The 23,945-nt window shown below is 34.9% G+C and overlaps 1 protein-coding gene and 2 pseudogenes across 1 annotated transcript; 2 read left to right on the plus strand and 1 right to left on the minus strand.

The window, feature by feature from the left end:
- Positions 1 to 3,809: 3,809 nt before the first annotated feature.
- On the plus strand, positions 3,810 to 4,760 carry LOC128565571 (olfactory receptor 52A1-like). Its single transcript, XM_053562112.1, has one exon. The coding sequence runs from the start codon at positions 3,810 to 3,812 to the stop codon at positions 4,758 to 4,760; it is 951 nt and encodes a 316-aa protein (XP_053418087.1).
- Positions 4,761 to 11,371: 6,611 nt separating this feature from the next.
- LOC128564457 (olfactory receptor 51V1-like) lies at positions 11,372 to 12,298 on the minus strand (annotated as a pseudogene).
- An 83-nt stretch (positions 12,299 to 12,381) lies between these two features.
- On the plus strand, positions 12,382 to 23,710 carry LOC128564459 (olfactory receptor 52A4-like; annotated as a pseudogene).
- The last annotated feature ends 235 nt before the right edge of the window (positions 23,711 to 23,945 follow it).

The following is a 23,945-nucleotide window of genomic DNA, read 5'->3' on the forward strand; positions in this document are numbered from 1 at the left end:
ACTTTCTCTAAAGACGACAGACGAATGGCTAACAAACACATGAAAAAATGTTCATCATCTCTATATATTAGAGAAATGCAAATCAAAACAACCCTGAGATATTATATAACCCCAGTGAGAATGGCCCACATCACAAAATCTCAAAACTGCAGATGCTGTGTGGATGTGGAGAGAAGGGAACACTTTTACACTGCTGGTGGGACTGCAAACTAGTACAACCTTTCTGGAAGCAAGTATGGAGAAACCTCAAAGCACTCAAGCTAGACCTCCCATTTGATCCTGCAATCCCATTACTGGGCATCTACCCAGAAGGAAAGAAATCCTTTTATCATAAGGACACTTGTACTAGACTGTTTATTGCAGCTCAGTTTACAATCGCCAAAATGTGGAAACAGCCTAAATGCCCACCAACCCAGGAATGGATTAACAAGCTGTGGTATATGTATGCCATGGAATACTATTCAGCTATTAAAAAAATGGAGACTTTACATCCTTCGTATTAACCTGGATGGAAGTGGAAGACATTATTCTTAGTAAAGCATCACAAGAATGGAGAAGCATGAATCCTATGTACTCAATTTTGATATGAGGACAATTAATGACAATTAAGGTTATGGGGGGGAAGTAGAAAGAGGGATGGAGGGAGGGGTGTGGGGCCCTGGTGTGTGTCACACTTTATCGGGGCAAGACATGATTGCAAGTGGGACTTTACCTAACAATTGCAATCAGTGTAACCTGGCTTATTGTACCCTCAATGAATCCCCAACAATAAAAAAAAAAAAAAGAAATGACCAATGGGTAGAGGGCCAAAATTAATATTTAACTTTGGATCATAGGATTATAGGTTATTTCCCTTTTTGGGGGGATTAATTAGTTTTATGTAATGAGAAAGTAAAAGTCAACACACGTATGTATCTCAAAATAAGCTCTATATGAAAGATATTCATGAGTGGGAAACTTCTGAGGATCAAAGAATTATTAAACATAAGATCTCTCTGTCTAGAAAGGACTATCTTGTTCATTATTTGTGTTTCTAAATATGAAATAAATCATGTCATAGCTGATTTTCATCCCTTCTCCTTAGCAAGTCTTACTCCTTACAAGTCTTATTGTACCCTAAGCTCTGTCCTGCCTACCACTTCTGAACATACTTCTCCCTTCTATCACTGACTTGCCTTCTGAAAGTCCTTTTAGTCTCCACAGTATGGTCAAGAGTAAATATAAGAGGCAATATTGGTTCCATTTTCAATTTTCAGCTTCTCTCAGGGAAGAAATGGATTCTAGATCTGTCCCCCATTTTCTCATCCCCTTTCTCTGTCACACCTGGGAGAATAAGATAAACCCCCTCTCTGGTGCTGGGAGAGGCACTACCCTACTGTTTCACCAAAAGAAGATGTTTCCTCACTGCTATCTCCTGGCCACACAAAATATGCCAGCTCCCTTGGGAATTGAGCAAGAAGTTATTCTGTTCCTCTGCCCTTGAACTTCTATCTAGGCCTTGGGAGTAAAATTGTCTCCCAGGATTTGATACAGGCTGATTCGAGTTTGGTCACCAGGGAAATTTATGTTACAAAATTCAAATCTTTCACAGCTGGGATCAGCAGAGAACTTCTGCCTATGCCAGTCACTTTCCACTACTGTTTCTGGGTACTGAGTAATTTTTAGTTAGGAATGTGTACAAAGTCAAGTGAAAGTCAAATGATATATCCTGAAGTACAAACAAAAGTACACACAATAAATGTAGACTTCACAAAAACTTGAAATCATAAAAGTGAAGGCTATGAATATATTTTTCTTGGAGTGTGACTCTGAAGTTCTTTGAGCTACCATTCAAGAACAATAATGATACACTGGAGAATCTTCTTTGGAAGAACACCACGTTAAGGGTAGTTAGCTTGATATCAGTGTGGAAGTAATTTGAACTTGCTAATGTTTTACAGGAAGGGACAAAGGACAATGGATATATTGGTAAGTTCACATTTCCCCCCTGAAGATTGATATCTAAGCCTGTTTAGATGAATTGACCATAGACAAATTAGCAGGAAAAAAGCAAATGACTTTATTAACATACATGAGCATGAGGAATCACAAGAGAGTGATTAACCAAAACTGAATGAGTATTGTGTATCCTTCTTCCTAGGGGAGAGGAGATATGGAATAGGACCCGAGAACAGACAGTAGTTTGAAGTTCGCCTGGTCTCTTGGTGTGGTGTTTAATTATCAATCTCTTCCTATGTAATATGAGTTCATTTTTTCTGGCTAATTAAATTTCAGGGAACGGATTGAAGTCAATTGGGTTCTTCTTTGTGGGTCCAGTTTCTAGGTAGAAAAGGAAACTTCATGGAACAGGCTCATCCCATGTTTAGTGAACATGAGAGAAATGCAAGACAGAAAAGAGTAAGGAGAAATCAGAAAGACTTTGAGATTACTGGTTTAAATCAGCAAGTTACCACATGATATCTAGGGGTATTGTTCGTGTTCCAACAGTAGAATGATCTCTATAGAACTCCAAATTTAGCATCTGTTATTATTACTGTCATTGGGGGCCAAAGAAGAACCCAGAATATTTGGATGTGATGACTTTATTATGGAAAAATATATAGCAATGCTTAGGATAACACCACTTAGAAAACTTACAGATTGTCTTAATTTAGACTCCTAAACACTTTGGTAATCTCTCTTTTGTCACTTTACAAACTTGTGGGTGCATACTCTTGTCAGCCCTACATTAAATTGTAGTTCTCTGATGGCCTGCAGTTAATGGAAACCACAAAATATTGTGCCAAACTGTGACACTGAAATGAGATTTTCTTTTTCTTTTCTTTTGGAGAGCTCTCTCTCTGTGTTTCTGCCAGTGTACTCCCACCTGAATGCTCCTATTTGTCAATTATTCTTCATTAAATTTCTTGGATGAATTCATAGGTGTTAATCCTCTCATTTTGTTTTGGAAGTTTTTCAGAAGATTAAAAAAAAAAGAAGAATTCTCTACTTCCTTTCATCATTAAGTAGCCTGATTTCTGTAAAAGTGTTATGACCACTAACATTGTGTTTATATGGAAAACGAGGCTTCTAAGTTTATTCACTTCTCTTTATTTCTGGCCACTTCAAAATCATTCATCTCCTGCTGATACCACCCAAGGTATCTTTTTTCCTATATCAGGTTTTTCTTACATTCTCGTATGTTATTAAATAATAATTTTAATATCCTTACCCTTCAATGTGTGGTAAAAGACATGGGGTGGGAAGCTTTGACTACTTTTCTGAAGTGAAGAATTTTTGCCTAAGACTTGTCTCCCTAGTAATAATTCCAGTGAGAATGCCTCCAAATTATGTATCTGCCATTATCTGTTGGGTAGAGCCTAAATCTTGCAGGGATATAGTATTTGAAAACTTTGTTCAAGGTAAACTTTGGAGTCTTTCTGTCTGAATTGTCACTCCAAACATGTTGGTGTATGTGTGTTTATGTGTCTTATTTTCTATCTTTTACAAATGGATTAGAAGATATAAAAGTAGTTGAAGTGGAAGAGGAAGAAGACCAGCACTAAGCAGGTGGATCCTATGGCCCCACCTGGAATGATGGATATCACTGCATATGGTGGATGGCTTTGCTAAAGTGCAAACTGATGAATCTTTCTGTTGCCCTCTCTTTTGGCATTTCTCATTCATTTAAAGTGGTGACAAATAAGTTGATGAGGTTGATACTCCTCATTCTGATAACTTTGTGACTGGATAGGGATAGCATATATAACAGTAAGAGATTCACAGTTTGGCAAGCTCTGTTTCCTATCTATGAAGGTCTATGGACTGCCATGACAATTCCAAATGACACGGTGTTCATGCCCTCTGTGCTGACATTCACTGGGATCCCTGGTCTGGAACCTGTACAGCATTGGATTGGGATTCCATTTTGTGCTATGTACATCATTGCTTTGATTGGAAATTCTCTACTTTTGATCATTATCAAGTATGAGCCCAGTCTCCATGAGCCCATGTATATTCTCTTAGCCATGTTAGGAGCCACAGACATTGCACTTAGCACCAGCATTGTGCCCAAGATGCTTGGAATTTTTTGGTTCCACTTGCCAGAGATCTATTTTGATATTTGCCTCTTTCAGATGTGGCTCATCCACACATTTCAAGGTATTGAATCAGGAGTCCTGCTGGCCATGGCTCTGGACCGCTATGTAGCTATCTGTTATCCTCTGAGGTATGCTACAATATTCACACAGCAAGTAGTCACTTGTATTGCAACTGGAGTGATACTGCGGCCTGCAGTTCTAGTAATTCCCTGCCTATTGCTTATAAAGTGCCGTCTGAAACTTTATCGAACCACGTTAATATGTCACACTTACTGTGAGCACATGGCTCTTGTGAAGCTTGCCACTGGAGATGTTTACATCAACAAGTTTTATGGTCTTCTTGGAGCTTTTATTGTTGGTGGACTTGACTTCATTTTCATTACCCTCTCCTATATACAGATATTTATTACTGTTTTCCGCCTGCCCCAGAAAGAGGCACGGCTTAAAGCATTTAATACATGTATTTCTCATATATGTGTCTTTTTCCAATTCTATCTTCTCGCTTTTTTCTCCTTTTTTACCCACAGAGCTGGATCTTACATCCCATCATATATACACATCGCCTTGTCCAACCTTTACCTACTAGTCCCACCATTCCTCAACCCCTTTATCTATGGGGTAAAGACTAAGTACATTCGAGAAAAGGTAGTAAAAATTTTCTGTTCCCAAGTTCAGACATGACATTTGATTGAAATAGTTCTTTCTATAATGGTAATGGTTCTTCTATTAGACCAACATGATCTGGAAATTCAGCTAATGCTTTTGAATATCCTCATGACTGATGAATAAATTAAGGAATACACACATAAATACACACACAAATGAATATATATTCATAAGTGTTCAAGCATTTTCCCAATTATATTAATAGAAATAAAATTATAGTATAAAAGGATTATTTTATTAAATTTGATAGATATTGTCATTTATTTTAAAATAATTTCATAGCTCAAACTTTCATAAACAACATTTGAGGACCTGTTTCCACTTGTTATATTATCAGACTTAAAAAAACATAAAATAAAAAAAGCAACATTCACATTGTCATATAAGAGTATGTCTATTATAGAATGCTTTGACTCTGAGATTCAGTATAGACTCATCAGTTAACTTATGATTTTTTCAAGTAATAAAAAATAGACAACTAACATTTATAAATAAAAGTAAAAGATAATTTCAAAAACAGATCATGCTAAATATTATAGACAATAGAAAAAGAAGAAACACATCAAAATCATTCTACTTGATCTGGTGGACTTGACTTTATTTTCCTCACCCTCTCTTATGTACCAATATTTAAATATGATTTAGTACTCCCCACGATGCACCTTTAACCTCTAGTTAATATTTATATATGCATTTTCATGGAATTAGTAAGTAAATGAGGTGAGGATATATTAACCAGTATAATGTAAGCATTCTAAATTGTATATAGAATCAACACATTGTACTCCCTAAATGCATAAATGTCTACATGATCTACTTCTTTATGATTTAATAAAAAAAGAAGAAAGAAAATGGATTTTATAAGTATAGCAATTATCCAAAATACAATTTGAAGACTTCTAAAATGTTCGATCACAGCACATCATTTTGTGTTAATTTTTTGAAATAATCAGCCAATTATACACAGACAAAATAATTATTTCTTCAAATGAACAGTTACTATAAGGTACATAAGACAAACATATTATTGAAGGACGACTATGAAGAAATAAGTAAATATTCCCAAGGGTGATCATAGATTTGTATATTATCACATCTGATCACGTTCAATACCTGTTTTCTCTATTTTAAGTCTATAAATATTATTAAGCCATTTGGAGTTGTTTTTTTTCCTAATTAAGCTAAAATGTTTACCTTAGAATATATCCTTCTAATTACTAGCTATTTCATTTTTACTTTCAAATCTGCTTCTTACGTTAACATAATAGCGCTTCTGTGCTTGCATGTTCCCCCTTCCTATTTTCGTCCTTTCTCTTACTTTTAAATCTAGCCCATTTTTTTATTAATTTTTAACCTTTAAATTTAAATTTCTATTTTGCTTTAACCATTCCACCTTTTTCCTTCTCTTTGAAGTAGTATATATGTGTGAGTGATTATTATTATACTGAAGGTTTTTTTTTTTTTTTTTTGAAGTAGAGTCTCACTTCATCACCCAGATAGAGTTCTGTGACTTCACAACTCACAGCTACCTCAAACTCTTGGGCTCAAGCAATTCTCTTGTCTCAGCCTTCCGAGTAGCTGGGATTACAGGCACCAGCCACAACTAATGGCTATTTTTAGAGACAAGGTCTTGCTCTTGCTCAGGCTGGTCTAGAACTCATGAGCTCAAGTAATCTGCTTGTCTCAGCCTCCAAGAGTGCTAGGATTATAGTTGTGAGCCACCATGCCAGGCCATCTTTTTTTTTTTTTTTTTTTAATGCAATGTCAGTGTGTCAGTGGTGTCATCCTCTTAACTCACTGGTCTTAAACTCTTGGGTTCACATGATCCACCTCCAGAGTAGTTGGGATCACAGGCATATGCTGCATTCCCTGAATATTCATTTGTCTGTCACAACTTAATGTTTGTGAGACTCATCTATATGTTTGTCCCCTTTAGCTCTTTCTTCTTATTGTGTTATAGTATTTAATTGTGAGAATATATACCACCATTGACTCATTCTATGTTCTTTCTGTGAGAAGCTAGGTATTATGGGCATTATTTTACATAGTATTGGTAATTGGAGGAGATGCATTGGATTACACATCTCATTAAATATATTTTTGAAAATTATTTTGGAACAAAGTTATTTAGTAATTTATAGCACTACAATAGTTTTTCTTTATTTTTTCAATGATACATAATATTTGTAGATATTCATGGGAGGACTGCGATATTTTAATATATGTTTACAATGTGAAATAAGCAAATGAGGTCATTAAAGATATACATCACCTTCAATATTTGTTATTTCTTTGTGTTCGGCATATTTCAAATATTCTCCAGTAGCTATTTTGAAATATGCAATATACTCTTACTAACTATTGTCATTCTACTACGATAAAGAACACTAGAACTTTGGGTGTTGGGGAGGGATAAAAAGAGGTTGATTATTGGGTAAAATCATACAGACAGAAGGAGTAAGTTCTAGTACAGCAGGTTTTGAGTATTTTACTTGCTCCCTATTCTTTCCAGTATTTTCCATCAATCTATCAATTTCTTCCATTCCACATTCAGAATTTAATTTAAACAGTTTTAGTCTTGCAAAGAATAAGAAGTAATGTACATCCCTTTTCAAATTGGCCTAAATTGAGTCACATGGTCACAAAGAAAAAGAAATGAATGGGAAATATATGGCTCACTATGAGACAGTGCATTGTGGTCCATTATTTCACTTCTAAGCACCATACTTAACATAGTCCATTGTGATTCACCTATGCAAGTTTCAATTTGCTCAGCTTATTGCTGCTACTAGGAGGGTTTTATTTCCTTCCATTCACATGGATTTTACATTTCGTGATTTCTGTATATCACAAAATTTTTGTAATGACCCACGTATAGTCTCTGGATCAGCAGACATGAGGTAAACTTAAAGTTCAGGCTGGTAGAGGTGGAGAAGGGTTTATCATGGGAACAAAGATAGTTACAATCCACACTGATAACAGCCAGTCTTTGCACAGTGCAATGCTCCTGTTACAAAATACAAGACACACTCTATATTATTAAGCAACTTTAATACTTTTGAAAATATGTCATATATCAAAATAAGAAGAGTGTAAAATATGACTTTGATTTATGTCAGTAGAACTGTAGAAAATACCAAGGGAGTTATGGTCACATAAGGCCATACGTTCACATTCAATATTGAGGTTCAGTTATTTGGTAGGATAATTATTTGAGATGGTCTTTGGAAAATGGAGTGGGATTATTTCCTCTGAAGTGCATTTCTGAAGGAAGAATTCTGGCAAAGGCATCAAAGAATAACCAAGAAGTACATGTTGTTCAACAAAAAGCAATACAGTTTGGCACCTGGGATGAGTGAAAGAGCACATATTAATATACAAATAAAACGTTCAAAATTTAGAATGCTGGATAAGAGGAATAAACATAGGATACAATAAATCAACTTTGGAGTCAACCACACATAGTAAATGGGAATGCCAGAATTCCTCTGGACTGTCATATATACCTGGAAAGTTATTAACCAAGGATATTTTAAGCAATTAAATGAAATGAATAGGAAATGAAGCTTATAGTGGACTCTGATACTAAACAGCATGTTATCATCAATTCCTTTTTTTTTTTTTTTTTATTGTTGGGGATTCATTGAGGGTACAATAAGCCAGGTTGCACTGATTGCATTTGTTACGTAAAGTCCCTCTTGCAATCATGTCTTGCCCCCAGAAGGTGTGGCACACACCAAGGCCCCACCCCTCTCCCTATTCCTTTATTCTGTCTCTTATATCCTCAAAACTCTTGGATCTGTGTTAATTTTATTATTTTGGATGAATTTATTTTGTTAATGTATTCATTTAATACATCAACATAGATATTCTAACTGCAAGAGTAAGGAAGAAACTGTAAATAATACTGTACTAAATTTTACCCTACTATCTAAGTCAGTGCTTTCTGAGCTAGATAAATTTATTATTTGTGTTGTTCTTACTCACTACTGCCAACATTTTGAAAACAAAGTGAGAATAATAAATAACTATAATGTTTGTGATCTCTAATAAGTGATGATGAAGATATATAGTCAGATTGTGTATGGGTTCTCGGCTTAATACCCTCTCGACAATATGTAACTGTAACAAGAAGGTGAAGTGTCCCATTGCTGTTCCTCAGCTTAGAACATGCACTTTGACAAACCAAATATTTTACTACTTTGTGCATGTCTAGTAGGAGCTATGAAAGCACTGTGAATATTGATTTTGGTGCTATATACAAGTTTTAGTGTGTAAGTAAATTATAATATAGAATCTATTTAATGATGATTATATATATGTATATGGTTATAAATATATATACATGTACTGATATACATATATGTATAGATTTAACCTTATTATCCATACATACACACATAATAATTTAAGAAAAAGCTAATTTATAATTATGTTATCAATTAAGTTATAAAATAATTAAATGGTTAATATAAGAGCAAGCAATTTACGAATCAGACTTATTTAAACAATTTTCTTTTTCATAATTATATATGAACTCATTTCGGCCTAATGTATCTTCCAGTTATTTTTTATAACAAAATAATTGAGGGAGAAACTCATAATATGATACTTTTTATATATAGGCTTCAATGTTAGAAACCTCATACTTAGAAACATTGATGTAGAGAAAATAAAAAAAAAAACAAGGTTAAAAATACAAAAAGAAATACTTATAAAAAATAACTTTTAGCAAAACTCACTTGACTGTTAGAAAAAAGATAATACTATTGTCCTTGGATAACTCAGAGAGTTATTGTGACCTAGGAATCATAATTCTATTATACATTAAACATGTTTAACATAAACATCAGTGTGTTTATATGATAGGGATCTCATATGTCTTTAATCACTGTCATATATGAATGGGAAATATTTTTCCTGCTTTTATTTCTCAAATTCAACAGCAAGAGAAACTACATTACATTCTCTAGAACTATTGCAGGTAAAAGTGAATTGACAATGATTTGTAAGTAGGATCTTTAAAAGTAGGGTAGGAGAGGACAAGGACTCTCACAGGAGAGATAGACATTCCAGAAAACCAAAGTAGCCTTATAGGGAGCTGGAAAGAAAGAAAGAAAGAAAGGAAGGAAGGAAGGAAGGAAGGAAGGAAGGAAGGAAGGAAGGAAGGAAGGAAGGAAGGAAGGAAGGAAGGAAGGAAGGAAGGAAGGAAGAAAGAAAGAAAGAGAGAAATCAATTCAAGGAGAATAAACAAAATAAAGGAAGAGCTTTGTAGGCCACCTGAGCTGTGGGAATCTTCCTGGGTGTGTGTGGTGACAACATGGAAAGGGAAGTATCACAAACAAGAGTTTGATCAAACAAGAGTTTGAGCTTTTGATCAAAAAATATAATAATAAATTTGTGTTCATGAATATTTTGAGTGTTCACTCATTAAAAGATAAAGTAACAGGTTACACACCTAATATTAGAATCTAAAATTAAATATGTTAGCATTCTTTGGACTATTGCTAATGAAATTTTATGTACTTATTGTTACTGTGTACAACTTATTTCCACCTACCTGAGAAGCTTAACTGCACTGAAGCTCTGCTGATAACTGATAACTCGTCTGTCCCAGTCAGGACTAGCCAGCACACAGTATGATGATGTGACAGTATAGAAAAAACTTGTGGCTGATAAATGGTTTTGAATTTTTGTTTTTCAATAACTGGGTCAGTATCTGTTCAAAAAGTAAGAATCAGATTCTCAGATTTGATGATCAAGTTAACCCTGCTAATTTTATACATCAGGAGGATAAGACTTGAGGATGAAATGGGTGTTCAAAAGATTCTACATAAAATGATTCTAATTCTATCCCCAACATGGCAGCTGAGTCTTACTTAATATCATTTGCCTTAGTACACATTCTGTAAAAATGAAGGGGTTAATAAACTATCCTTAAAATTTTATGTATGCTGACACCAAGATTAAAAGTCAATTGCCAAGTCTTATGCACATTCTAAACTATGCTGTATTCACTACAAAGAACAAATCTGTGTATTTGGTAGTAAGAGGTAGAAAATGTAGAAATGTTATAAGTGCTGTGTTGTTATTCACCAAATCTTTTGCACTTAAACATTTAATTGAGTCTCATAACATCATTTATTCTATTATACAAGATAGAATGGTCTTTAGGGGTAGTTTTTCTCAGTAAAGGTAGAAAAGATCTGAAGGACCTCAAAAGAGTCAATTTATGATATGTATTAAAAATACATAAAAACTGCTTATCTCATGCACAGTAAATGTACACATATAATGGTTATAGCCAAAAATAAAAACAAACTGAAATAGAATTTAGAAAGCAAGGACTGTACTACAAATATATTCACTTCCTAGGCAGTGGTAATTGACTCACCATTGTACATACTTCACTTTATTTAAGATTATAGTCAATTTAAAAATAAGGAAATAGGAAAGTAGATGTTTTTCTGTCTATTTCTCTGGCCTTGGTGGACTAAATAAAAAAATGACTGTATACATGCTTTTAACATATATAGCATTACAGAAAAACAAATTATTATTGGTAGAAATCATTTATGTATTAGTCATTTTTCCTCAAATTACTAATTACCTTATCTAAACCACAATTAACTCTCAGAATTCTTAGTGAACCACCACTGGATCCTGCTATGGATTTGTTGGGTCTTGACAATATAGATGATGGGGTTCATCAGAGGTGGGAAGATGATATAGATCTTGCCCATGAGGATGTGGATCACAGGAGAGAGGTGCTTCCCAAAACAGTATATCATGGTCAGACCCCCAAATGATTGGGATGTAGAAAACCAGGACAGCACTGATATGGAAGACACAGGTCTGCAAAGTCTTCGAGTCGCTCCTCCTGGGATGCAGTAGCCAAAACAGAGTGCAGGATCAGAATGCAGGGTAGGAGAATCAACACAGAATCACACAAAAGTGTAAAAATCACTAGAGCCAAGGCATAGAAACTGTTGAAGCGGATGTCAGAGCAGGCTAGTCTTAGTAGATCTTGGTGTAGACAGAAAGAATGGGAAAGGACATGGGAATAGCAGTAATGAAAAAAACTTTAGGCGGACTATGGGAGCAATGATTAACACAAAACTCCCAACTAAAACCCCCAGCCCAATTTTGATGACTGTGGCACCGGTAAGTACAGATGCATACCTCAGAGGGTTACAGATTGCTGTAAAATGATCAAAAGCCATGGCGAGTACTCCAGACTCCATGCCAGACAGACCGTTAACAAAAAAGGCCTGAGCAATGCAGGCATCTAGACTAATCTCCTGGCTGAGGCCCCATAGGATCCCCAACACTGTGGATACTGTGGACAGCCCCATGCACAGGTCAGCAAGAGCCAGCATGACCAGGAAGTAGAACATGGGCTTATGCAGGCTTGGCTCTGTACGGATTAGGTGCAGTACCAGGCAGTTCCCAGAGAGTACAATCACATAAATGCAGGAGAAAGAGATGGAGAGCCAAGGGTACTCTTTTTCCAGGCCAGAAAATGCCATAAGAAGAAATGTAGAGTTATTCATTTTGAAAGCAGATCGAACAGACATCAATCTACAAAGATAGAACATTCTGTAGGAAAGATGTATGGAACAGTTAATTAAGATTCATGTGTGAAAAGCCTGAGGTAATGACTATCCCAAGACTGATTAGGTTAGTACAATTGCTTATTAGATGTGAAACCACTCTTTGTATTTTTTCAGAAGTCAATTTTTCTCTGTGCATTTACTAAGTTATGCCTTTATAGGACGTGTCCTTGTTATTAGACCTTTGACTTCACCAGACACATTAGTGTCCATATCCACAGTACCACCATCACTTTCTGCTTCAGTGCTTCATATTATTAATATCAGATAAGAGTGATTGTTGGCTTATGATGCTCTAATAACAAAGCTTGAGAAAACAAGGTAGAAAAGAAAATCACATTCTGGTTGTTCATGTTGAAATTGTGGTGAAATAAATTCCAAATCATGCCTGTATGTGTAAAATCAATGCCTGGTTATCACAGAAGACATTAAGTCATTTGTAGAGGTCATTTCATAGTCATGTTGATATCTATGTTTCAGGGACTTAATAAAGAACTGTGATTCACAATAGTTATGTTCTTACCAATCTGGAAAATGGATTTGCTCTTCTTTCTTTTGTCACAGTCACTCTGAAATTGTAGGAGAGGTGAGACTTATGCAGGTGCAAAATTATGGTAGCCAGTGGAATTAATCCTGGATCCCAGGAGATGCTGAGTATAAGTGATTCAACACTTAGGATGACTGCTCCTTAGAGAGAACGTGGGAAAACACCTAGGCCAGCAGTTCTCAACCTGTGGGTGGCGAACCCTTTTCACTATATTAAAGGGCTGTGGCATTAAGGGCTGTGGCATTAGGAAGATTGAGAACCACTGACCTAGGCAGTGCCCTCATAGTCCACTTCTTAACTCCTTCAGGTTTTGGATATTCTTACAAGTGCGCATTTACAGAAATAATTGTTTTATCAAAGGACACTAGAAAATGAGCTTTAGACAGAGAGATCTAGAAACCTCTGTTATATTTAAAAACAAATTCATACTGAGATTTACTGATTAGCATTGGTTCCTAAACATTGAGGTATTATTCTGTGGGTGGAAATGTGGAAGGACAGGCTGAGTGAGTTGAGGCAGATGAGGGCACCCTTTTGAAGTACTTACATAAATTAGATTTTCATGAAAATTTTTTTGAGAAGAATCAGGAGATGCAGATTATGAGAAATAGGATAAAGAAAAGATAGATGTCGTGGATATTGAAAAGTCTATGTACACAGACCACAATGTGTGTCAGGAGCCCCAAAAATATGCTGGACAACAGCAGCACAGTCCTTGGAACAAAAGACAAGAAAAGTCTTGCTGAGGTCTTATTTTCCCCCACGGAGAGCCTGTACAAAGTTCTCTAGGGACAAACGAGTTGTTAAGAGATGTATGGTGAACATAAGTTCAGCTGGCTTCTTGATAAGAGGAACATACTCCTGGAGCTAGACAAGAAGTACAACTTCTTTCTCCCCTGATCCCGATACGGTTATGGCATTAGCCTGTCTGCCAACAGAGACCCTGAGGCTTAATCACCTCCTGTGGTAACTGCGTGCATGGTCAATCCTGCTGTCTGCTCTCACATCCTGATTCTAATCTTTGTTCTTTGTTCTACTGATTGCTTCCTAATTCTTTAGTTATAAATAACATACACTAGAGTGTAAGTAGTTAAAGAGCACCTTATCTGAAATAAAATGTAGCTAAGTGGTAAATACTGTAAGAACGATGACATATAGCATTGCTTCCAGCTTTCATTGTGATTTGTGATTTGCTGATTTGAAGACAATTTATACAATAAATACTGAGTTAACCCAGAACATGGGGATTTCACTGTTCCTTGCATTAGGTGGCTCTGGTGCCCCAGGCCCGTTCTTTTTAAATCCCACCTGGTCCCTTGTCTTTATTTCTTTCATTCTCTTGTCACTGCCAAGCACGGGACATACCCATAGGTTGTGTAGGAGCTGGCATCCTACAATATTTTATGCAAACTTAGAGTATGGAATTTATGATTTAATAAAGTATAAATATTATTTCCTATTGATTATTGCCATTCTTATATTCATACTACATTTGGAAAAGAATACTGTGCAGCAAAATTACTATAGAGTGAACAATTTGAAATATTATATATTGCTGCAATTTTATTACCATTCAAAACAGCAGCATTATTATGTAATTATAACTGGTAATGTTTATTTAGTGTTTTTAAGCATATGGAATAAAGAAAATGGGAGGTTACAATAAGATTAGGGCTATGTATGCCAAGTTTTTTCCAGTAAGATAATATTTAGTGTCTTTGATGATATGAGCATATTTTGATGGTTATATAAGTATAGACAAAAAATTAACCAGAAGTTTCAATGTATTGATTCTTCCTTCAAGAAACAGAATGGTAAGTAACATGAATTTTTTAAACTTCATTATGCTTTATTTTTTAAATTGTTTTACAAATAAGAGTAAAAGATAATTTAACAAATTCCTGATGTACTACTTGGGAAATAAATTAATTTAACAGAAAATACACAGTATTTTGATCATCTTAGTAAAAATATCTTCTAATGTGTTTTGAGATTTTAGCAAATATTTCTTCATATTAAGTTATGCTTTGAGAACTACAATCAGAATTCAAGATAAGGCAATGATCATGAAGGCATGCCTGAATTTTTCCAGCACCCTGCCTTCAACATCCTGTATAACAATAGACACAATATGTCTTGTGTGAGATTCATAGTTTCAGATTCAGAGACTTGCTGGGAGGAATAACTGCCAAAGTACTCACCAGCCACATAACACAGATCTGACCTAAAACATAACTTAAGCATGCAGTCTCAAGTCTCATACTTTGTGAATTAAGGCCCAGAGAAAAGTAATCACAGGATCAAATGCAGAGAGGCAGAAACAAATACAGCAGGGGGCCAGAATAGCTGTACTGTATAACTGGTGATCCTCTAGCTGAGACCAGTTCAATGACTTTGGGCAGAGCTGTGCGTTGGGAAGGAAGCCTGCTAAGTGAAATAATGAAACACTCCTCTATCCTTTATCGATTTATTCAGTTTTTATTGAGACAGAATTCATTCAATTGTCTTTTCAAAGTGTACAATTCTGTGATTTCTTTTGTATTGTAATGGCTATGCAAGGCTCTTCAGCATCTAATACCAGAATAATTTATCAACCTAAAATGATTAAACCCAAGTTTCTTCCCACTGCTTCTGCTTCACTTTCCACCAAGTCTTAGCAACTGTTGATCTATTTTCCATCTTATGACTTTTCTCTTTTCGTTGTTTATTTATTTATTTATTTTTCTTTAAGTGAAGGAGAAAGGAAGGACTGGAGGGAGGGGGCATCTTATGAACTTTCTTTTCTGGATATTTTATATAAATAAAGCATTCAGTCAGGCATGGTGGCTCACACCAATAGTCCTAACATTCTTGGAGGGTGAGGTGGGTGGATTGCTTACACTCAGAAGTTCAAGACTAGCCTCAGCAAGCTCAAGACCCTGTCTCTAAGAAAAGCCAGGTGTTGAAGCAGGAGCCTGTTGTCCCAGCTACTCAGGAGGCTGAGGCGAGAGGATTGCTTAGCCCAAGAGTTTGAGATTGCTGTGATCTGTGATGCCATGACACTCAACCCCAGGGTGACTGAATGAGACTGTGTCTCAATAAATCAATCAATTAATTAATTAATTTAAGCATGCAATATGTGACCTCTTGTTTTGTCTTCCTTAAAACATTTTCAATTGATTTTCATATTAATGTAATATATTAAGGGATCATCATGTACTTTATACAAATAATGCATTTCTTTTTAAGACTGAACAATATTCTATCTTATGGATGTGCCACATTTTTATTATCTCTTCAGTTGTTAGATAGTGGATATCATTAGCTTTCACATACTAACCTCACTAAAGACTAACTTGATATCATTTGTCATATATTTAAAATAAGTCCCATTACCCTTGTGTATGTATTTTTTTCTTTATTCATATTTATTTGTAGGGGAGAATAAATAAACGAAATACACGTTTGGATTCTGTCAAAGATTAACTGAGATATTATGAGATCAGATGGTATAAAAAGTTGAATACAAGTAATTAAACTAAGATGCTATATGAGTTATGAAAGAGATAAAGGTTAGTGGAAATAGGGAGGTACCCGTGGCTGACAGGAGTAGGGAACTTGTCCCATATGCCAGAGGTGGCAGGTTCAAACCCAACCCCAGCCAAAAAAAAAAAAAAAAAACCCAGAAAACAAACAAACAAACAAATAAGATTAGTGGAAATAAAGTGAGATCAACACATTAGATGTACATGATTGCATCGAAGTTTTGTTGGAATATTATAAGAATAAGGAAAAGTGAGTTAGGAAAAATATAAATAAACATGTAGGAAGCAATAGTCTTCAGGTATAGGATATTGACCATTTCTGGAAAGGTAGAAAATGCTCTTGAAACAGAGAGAAGAGATTCAGTTGTATTGATGCTTCTCTTAGGAAAGAGAATGATAGATAGCATGAATTTTTAGCTACTACGTTTTATTTAGTTTTTAAAATTTTATTATAAATATATTTGCAACCCCCCCCCAGAGAAAATGATAAGTGAACAAGTTCCTGATGTAGTACTTTAGAAATAAATTAATTTAACAGAAGATACATAGTATTTTGATATTCTTAGTAAAAATCTCTCCTAATGTGTTTTGATTTCTTTAGCAAGTATTTCTTCAGATGAAGCTATGGTTTGAGAACTACGATTAGAATTCAGGATCAGACAATGAAAGTAATGACCATAATGGTACAGCCCAGATTCTTACAATCAAGTGTACAGTCGGTGTCTAACTATGGTCTCTGTAGAATTTTTAAGCTAATTTAACGTAATAGTATGCCCAACATTTATATGTGCAATGTTAACTAAACATTCTTCTTGACAAAATAGGAAATTAATATATTTTTAATTTTTTTATAAACTGTGAAAATAATTATAATATAAAGTAAAAATTATATATCAAAAGTAACTATAGTTTGTAATAGGAAGCTATTAAAGAGTAGTGGGCCAAAGGAATAACTTTCAATGATAGGATTATAGGTATTTTTCCCACTTTTATGCATTAATTATGTTTACATAATGAGAAAGTAAGAGTCAAAACATGTATGTATTTTATTTATTTATTTTTTTCCACAGGGATGGTTTTATTTTATTTATTTATTTTTTTCTTTTTTTTAATTTTTATTAAATCATAGCTGCATACCTTAATATGATCATGGGGCACCATACACTTGGTTCATAGATCGTTTGACACATTTTCATCACACTAGTTAACATAGCTTTCATAGCATTTTCTTAGTTATTTTGCTAAGACCTTTACATTCCACATTTACTAGGATTCACATATACCCTTAAATTAAGGTCTATATTAAATATATATGACAGGAGGTAATTTCTTGAGAAATTCTTCAAGATCTTCTTGTCTAGGAAGGACTATCCTCATCCTCTTTCTTAATAAGAAATAAATCATCTGTGCATAGCTGATTTTCTTCCCTTGTTTTTAGCAAGTCTTACTCCCTACCATGACCACAGCATTATTAATCCTATTCTGCATACCACTGCCAAACATATTCCTTATCCTGTGAGTCACTGAAGTACTATATGAAAATCCTTTTAATTTCCAAGAGACAATCAAGAGGAAATATGAGGCAATGTTGCTTGTTTTCAATTCTCATTCCTTAAAAAATGTAGAATAAAACTATCCAATTTTTTCCAAGCAAGAAATGGATTTCTGATCTATGTTATCCCCCCATTTTAGTGTCCATTTTCTCTGTCACAAGGAAGAACAAGATAAAACCCAATCTCCCATTATGTGAGAAACACCACTGCCATCTCCTGGCCACACAAGATATGCCAGCTCCCCTGGGAATGGAGCAAGAAGCTAGCTCTAAGAAAGGGCACCTCTTTTTCTGGCCTGAGCCTCCATCTTAGACCTTGGGAGTAGCTTGGTCATCAGGGAAAAACATGTTAGAAAATGCAAATCTTTCACAACTGAAATTATCAGAGAACAATCTTTCCCTTGTGGCAGTCACTTCCCACTGCTGCTTATGGGTACTAAGTTATAGGTAGGAATGTGTACAAAGTCAAGTAAAAGTCAAATGATATATCTTGAAGTACAGAAACAAGTACAGTCAATAAAAGTAGATGTGAAAATAAAATTCAAATCATAAAAGTGAAGAGTATAAATCTATTTTTCCTAGAGTCTGATTTTGAATTTCTATGAAATACAATTTAAGAACAATAATGATACATTGGAGAATCTTCTCTGGAAGAACATGATATTAAAGATAGTTAGCATCATGTCATTGGAGAAGTAATTTAATCTTGCTAATGTTTTACATGAAAGAAAGAAGGACAATGAGTGTGTAAGATTGCAGTCTAAGCCCCTTTAGATGAATTGAAAAAAATAGACAAATTAACAGGATAAAAAGCATACAATTTTATTAACATGTACAATCATGGGGAATCACAAGAGAGTGATTAATCAATACCAAATGGGGTACAGACCCTATGTACTGTTCTTCATAGGGCAGAGTAGAGGTGAATAGGACCTGAGAACAGGCAATAGTTGATGTTCATCTCTATGTCGGTGTAGTGTTTAATTTTCTTCACTCTCATCCTCTGCAACATGAGTTTTAATTTTCTTTGGTTAATTATTTTTTTTAAGTAAGTTTATTTTAGGTTGGGCATATGAGGGTACAAACAACCAATCAAAATGTTTGATTTTGTTAGGTAGAGGCCCTCTTCTGGTTATATCCCACACACAAAAGATGTGCCAAACACCCCCAGCCTGCACCCATTCAGTGAGATCATCCCAACTCCTACCCTTTCCCTCTCCACCTGTCATTATGCCTCCCCCTAAATTGAATTGAAATGATTTTTTCTCCTATGTGGGGATGCATCAGATCATCTACTGGCTTCATATTACTATTGAGGTACACTGAATAATTGTTTGTTCATTCTTGTGATCTTTTACTAAGAAGAGTGTGTTTCAACCCCATACAAGCTATTACAAAAGATGTGAAGTCATTATCTTTTTTATGGCTGAATATTATTCCACAGTGTGCATGTACCACAATTTGTTAATCCTTTCCTGACGTGATGGGCATTTAGGCTATTTCCACATCTTGGAGATTGTATGTTGAGCTGCAATATACAATCTGGTGCAAATGTCCTTGTGATAAAATTAATTTTTTTCTTTTGGGTAGATGACTAGTAGTATAATTGCAGGGTCAAATGGGAGATCTAATTTGAGTTCTTTGAGGATTCTCCATACTTATTTCCAAAGAGGCTATGTTAATTTGCATTCCCATCAACACTGTAAGAATGTTCCCCTCTCTCCACATCCAAGCAAACATTTGCAGCTTTGGAACTCTGTGATGTGGGCCAATCTCAGTGAGGTTAGGTGATATCTCAGTGTGGACAATGATCATTATTTCATGTTTGTTAATCATTTTGTATATCTTCCTTAGAGAAGGTTCTATTCATATCTCTTGCCCAGTGATTTATGGTATTATTAGTTCTTTTTCTGTCGATTAATTTGAGTTCTCTGTAAATCCTAGCTATCGAGCCTTTGTCTGATTCATAATATGCAAATATCTTTTCCCATTCTTAAGGTTGTCTATTTTCTTTGGTTGTTGCCTCCTTAGCTATACAGAAGCTTTTTAGTTTAATTAAGTCCCATTTGTTTATTTGTGTTGCTGTTTCAACTACTACAGAAGTCTTCATAAAATCTTTCCCATGCCTATATCTTCCAATGTTTTCCCCACACTTTCTTTGAGGATTTTTTTTGTGTGTCATACATTAGATTTTATTCTTTCATCCATATGATATCAATATTTGTGAGTGTCAAATGCTGCAAGTCCAGTTTCATTTTTTTACATATGGATATCCAGTTGTCCCAACACTATTTATTGAATAAGAATTCTTTTCTCAGTTGTCTCAAATATCCTTATGATAAAATAAATTTTTTGTTTGATTTATCAAAGATCAGGGGGCTGTAATATTTTCATTTCATCTCATGGTTTTTTATTAGGTGTGCTCTGTATGTGTATATTAAGTTCATTTGTTCTAGGGTCTCATTTAGGTCCTTTCTATGTTTATTTAGTAACTGTTTAGAGGATCTGTATAGTTCTGTCAATGGGTATTAAAGTTCCTGGAAATGACACTAAAGGTTCCAACATATTCCTTTTAGAGGGATATCACACCCCAGGTCATCTCAACACAAACAGAGATTCTCTGAGACATATTAAGATGAGCATGTACAAAGTCAAGACACAAGAAAAAATTCTGCAAGTAGCCAGGAACAAGTACTAATTGACCTACAGGGGCAAAGCCATCAGGGTGATAGCATACTTTTCAACTGAAATTTTACAAGCCAGGAGAGAATGTTTATATAACCTTTAACCTTCTCAAACAAAAGAATTTTCAGACCATAATTCTATATTTGCTAAAATAAGCTTCAAAATTGATGGAGAAATAAAATATTTTGCAGATACTCAAAAAAAATGAGGAAATTTGCCACAAGACCAGCTATACAGGAAATACTTAGACCTATTCTCAACACTGACTATCACAATGAAGCAACAGCGAAGTAAATACCCAGAAGCTAAAGGTTAACTTTTTCTTCTATATGGTGCAAAGGATAAAACTAAGCAATGGACTTTCACAAAATAAGATAAATGCCACCTCAGTTACCAATTATCTCAATAAATATTAATGGCTTAAATTCTCCACTGAAGCAGCACAGGCTGGCTGATTGGATCAAAAAGCATAGGCCATGCATATGCTGCCTTCAGAAAACATACCTCACCTTGAGGGACAAATCAAGACACAGGGTTAAGGGATAGGAAACAGTATTTCAAGCAAATGGAAGTAAGAAAGAGGAAGGGGTTGCAATCTTATTTTCAAATGTAAGTGTATTTAAAGCAATTAAATTTAAAAAAGACAAAGATGGTCATTTCTTTGGTTAACTAAATATCAAGGAAGGGATTGGAGTCAATTGTGTTCCTCTCTGTGAGTGCAGTTTCTAGGTAGATAAGGAAAAATTATAGAGCAGCCTCCTCCCATGTTTAGGGAAAGGCAGAGGTATTAAAAAACAGGAAGGGAGGAAGAGAAACCAAAAAGACCTTAGTCTGACTTGTCAAAGCTCAATTCTTAGGGGTATTATTTTCTGAGCCCAACAGTAGAATAACCTCCAAATCACGCTAAGTTTAACATCTGTAATTATTATCATCCATAGGAACTGTGGAAAACTCCAGAACAGTATTTGTGAAGACTTAAATTATGGAATAATATTCAGAAATGCTTAGGAAAACAACACTTATGCAAAATTGAGAGATCACCTTTATTTAGACAACTAGCTAACCTCTCTGCTTTTACTTAGTAATCCTCATGGAGCCATACTTTTGTTAGGTATAAAATTAAACTGTATTATTTGGCTGACATATAGTTAATGAAAAATGTGACAGGTCCCCAGCCATAGTTTTTATGTTACAATAAGACTTTTGTGTTTGAGACTTTTCTCTCTGTTTCTCCCAATGTTCTTTCACCTGAACGTACCTATCGGTCAATTATTCCACATGAATTTCTTAAATGATTCTAATAAATACCAATCTCCTCATATTTTTATCAGTTGAATTTTTCCAGAAAATAAAAAAATAGAATTTTCTACTTCCTTCTTTAATAATAAATTGGTTGATTTCTGAGAATGGGTTATGACTGCTATCATCATGTTCTTAGGGTTTCAAGCTCATTAATTTATCTTTACCACTGACCACTTCAACATTTTTATGACTCTTTTGGTGATATCATACTAGGAATATTTTCTCCTATACCAGAGATTCTTAAATTATCTTAATTTTATCAAATAATAATTTTAATGTCTTTACCCTCTAGTTTGTGGAAAGCATGGAGCAAGGGGCTTGAGGTACTTTTCTGAACTGAAGAATTTTTGCATAAGATTCTGTCTCTTGAGTCAGAAATGCATTGGCAATGCACCAAAATTATGCATCTATCATGTGTTTTCTACTGTCTACAGGGTGGAGTCTGAGTCTTGCAGCAAAATTGTGTTTGAAAACTTGGGATTAAGGTACATTTTGATTTGATGGGGTTTTTGGTCTAAATTATCACTCAGAATGTGTGTGTGTGTGTGTGTGTGTGTGTATGAATATGTGTGTGTACTATTTTCTACTTTACATAGAGAAGATGAACAAGAAAATGGATTAGGGGAAGTAGAGCACATTTAAGTAGGGTGGTCATCAAAGTATAATTATAGAAATGAGATTCAAATACTCAATATTCACTACAGAAATTACTGAATGTGGATGGCTGATTTTGTTCAGGTGCATACTCTTAATGTAGGTCCGTTGGAAAATTTTCTTCACTTAAGATAATAATAAATATGCTGGTGAAGTTGATTCTTCTAATTCTGGAAAATTTGGATGTGACTGGATTAGTATAAGACCTATAACAGTATAGATATTTATGGTTTGGCAAGCTTTTTTCTCTTTATAAGACCTGTGGACTTCGAAATAACACAGTATTCATGCCCTCTGTGCTGACATTCATTGGGATCCCCAGTCTGGAACCTGTAAAATGTTTTATTGGGATTCCATTTTGTGCTATGTACATCATTGGTTTGATTGGAGATTCTCTACTTTTGATTATTATCAAATGAGCCCAGCCGCCAGGAGTCCATGTATATCCTCCTAGACATGTTGGGAAAAAGAGACATCGCACTTAGCACCAACATTATGCCCAAATGCTTGGAATTTTTTGGTTCCACTTGCCAGAGACCTATTTTGATGCTTGCCTCTATCAGATGTGGCTCATCCACACATTCAGGTATTGAATCAGGAGTCCTGCTGGCCATGGCTTTGAACTGCTATCCTCTGAGGTATGCTACCGTATTCACAGAACAAGTAGTCACTTGGATTGATTTTGAGGTTACATTGTGGTCTGCAGTTCTGGCAATCCTTTGCCTATTGCTCATAACATGCCACTTATAATTTTACCAAACCATGTTAATATTTCACACTTACTGTGAGCACATGACTCTGGTGACACTTACCATTGGAAATGTTTCTAAGTCAATAGAAACATCAATAAGTTCTATGTTTTCCTTGGAGCTTTTATTGTTGGTGTACTTGACTTCATTTTCATCATCCTCTTCTATGTTTATCACTGTTTTCCATCTGCCCCAGAAAGAGGCATGGTTTAAAGCATTTAATACATGTATTCTCTCTATATGTGTCTTCTTCCAAATCTATCTTCTCGCCTTTTCTTCCCTTTTTTTCCACAGATCTGGATCTTATATCCCATCAAATGTACATATCACCTTGTCTAACCTTGAGCACCCTTCAACCCCATTATCTATAGGGTTCATGCATTTTTGCTGGCTATATAAACAGAACTAAAATTGCAGTATAAAAGGATTTTCCTATTAATTTTTGAATTTAATTTAAGACAACTTCATTAGCTTACATTTTAATGAAAAATTTAAGTACCTGTTTCCCCATATTATATTATCAAACCTTAAAGAGAAAAAAATAAATATTATTATTTTAAATCACATGGCTTTG

Source organism: Nycticebus coucang, chromosome 14 (genome assembly GCF_027406575.1).
Source record: "Nycticebus coucang isolate mNycCou1 chromosome 14, mNycCou1.pri, whole genome shotgun sequence".
Classification (NCBI taxonomy): domain Eukaryota; kingdom Metazoa; phylum Chordata; class Mammalia; order Primates; family Lorisidae; genus Nycticebus; species Nycticebus coucang.

What these genes read in the sequence shown, in the direction of transcription:
- LOC128565571 (XM_053562112.1), top strand. Translation starts at nt 3,810, where the DNA reads ATGACAATTCCAAATGACACGGTGTTCATGCCCTCTGTGCTGACATTC.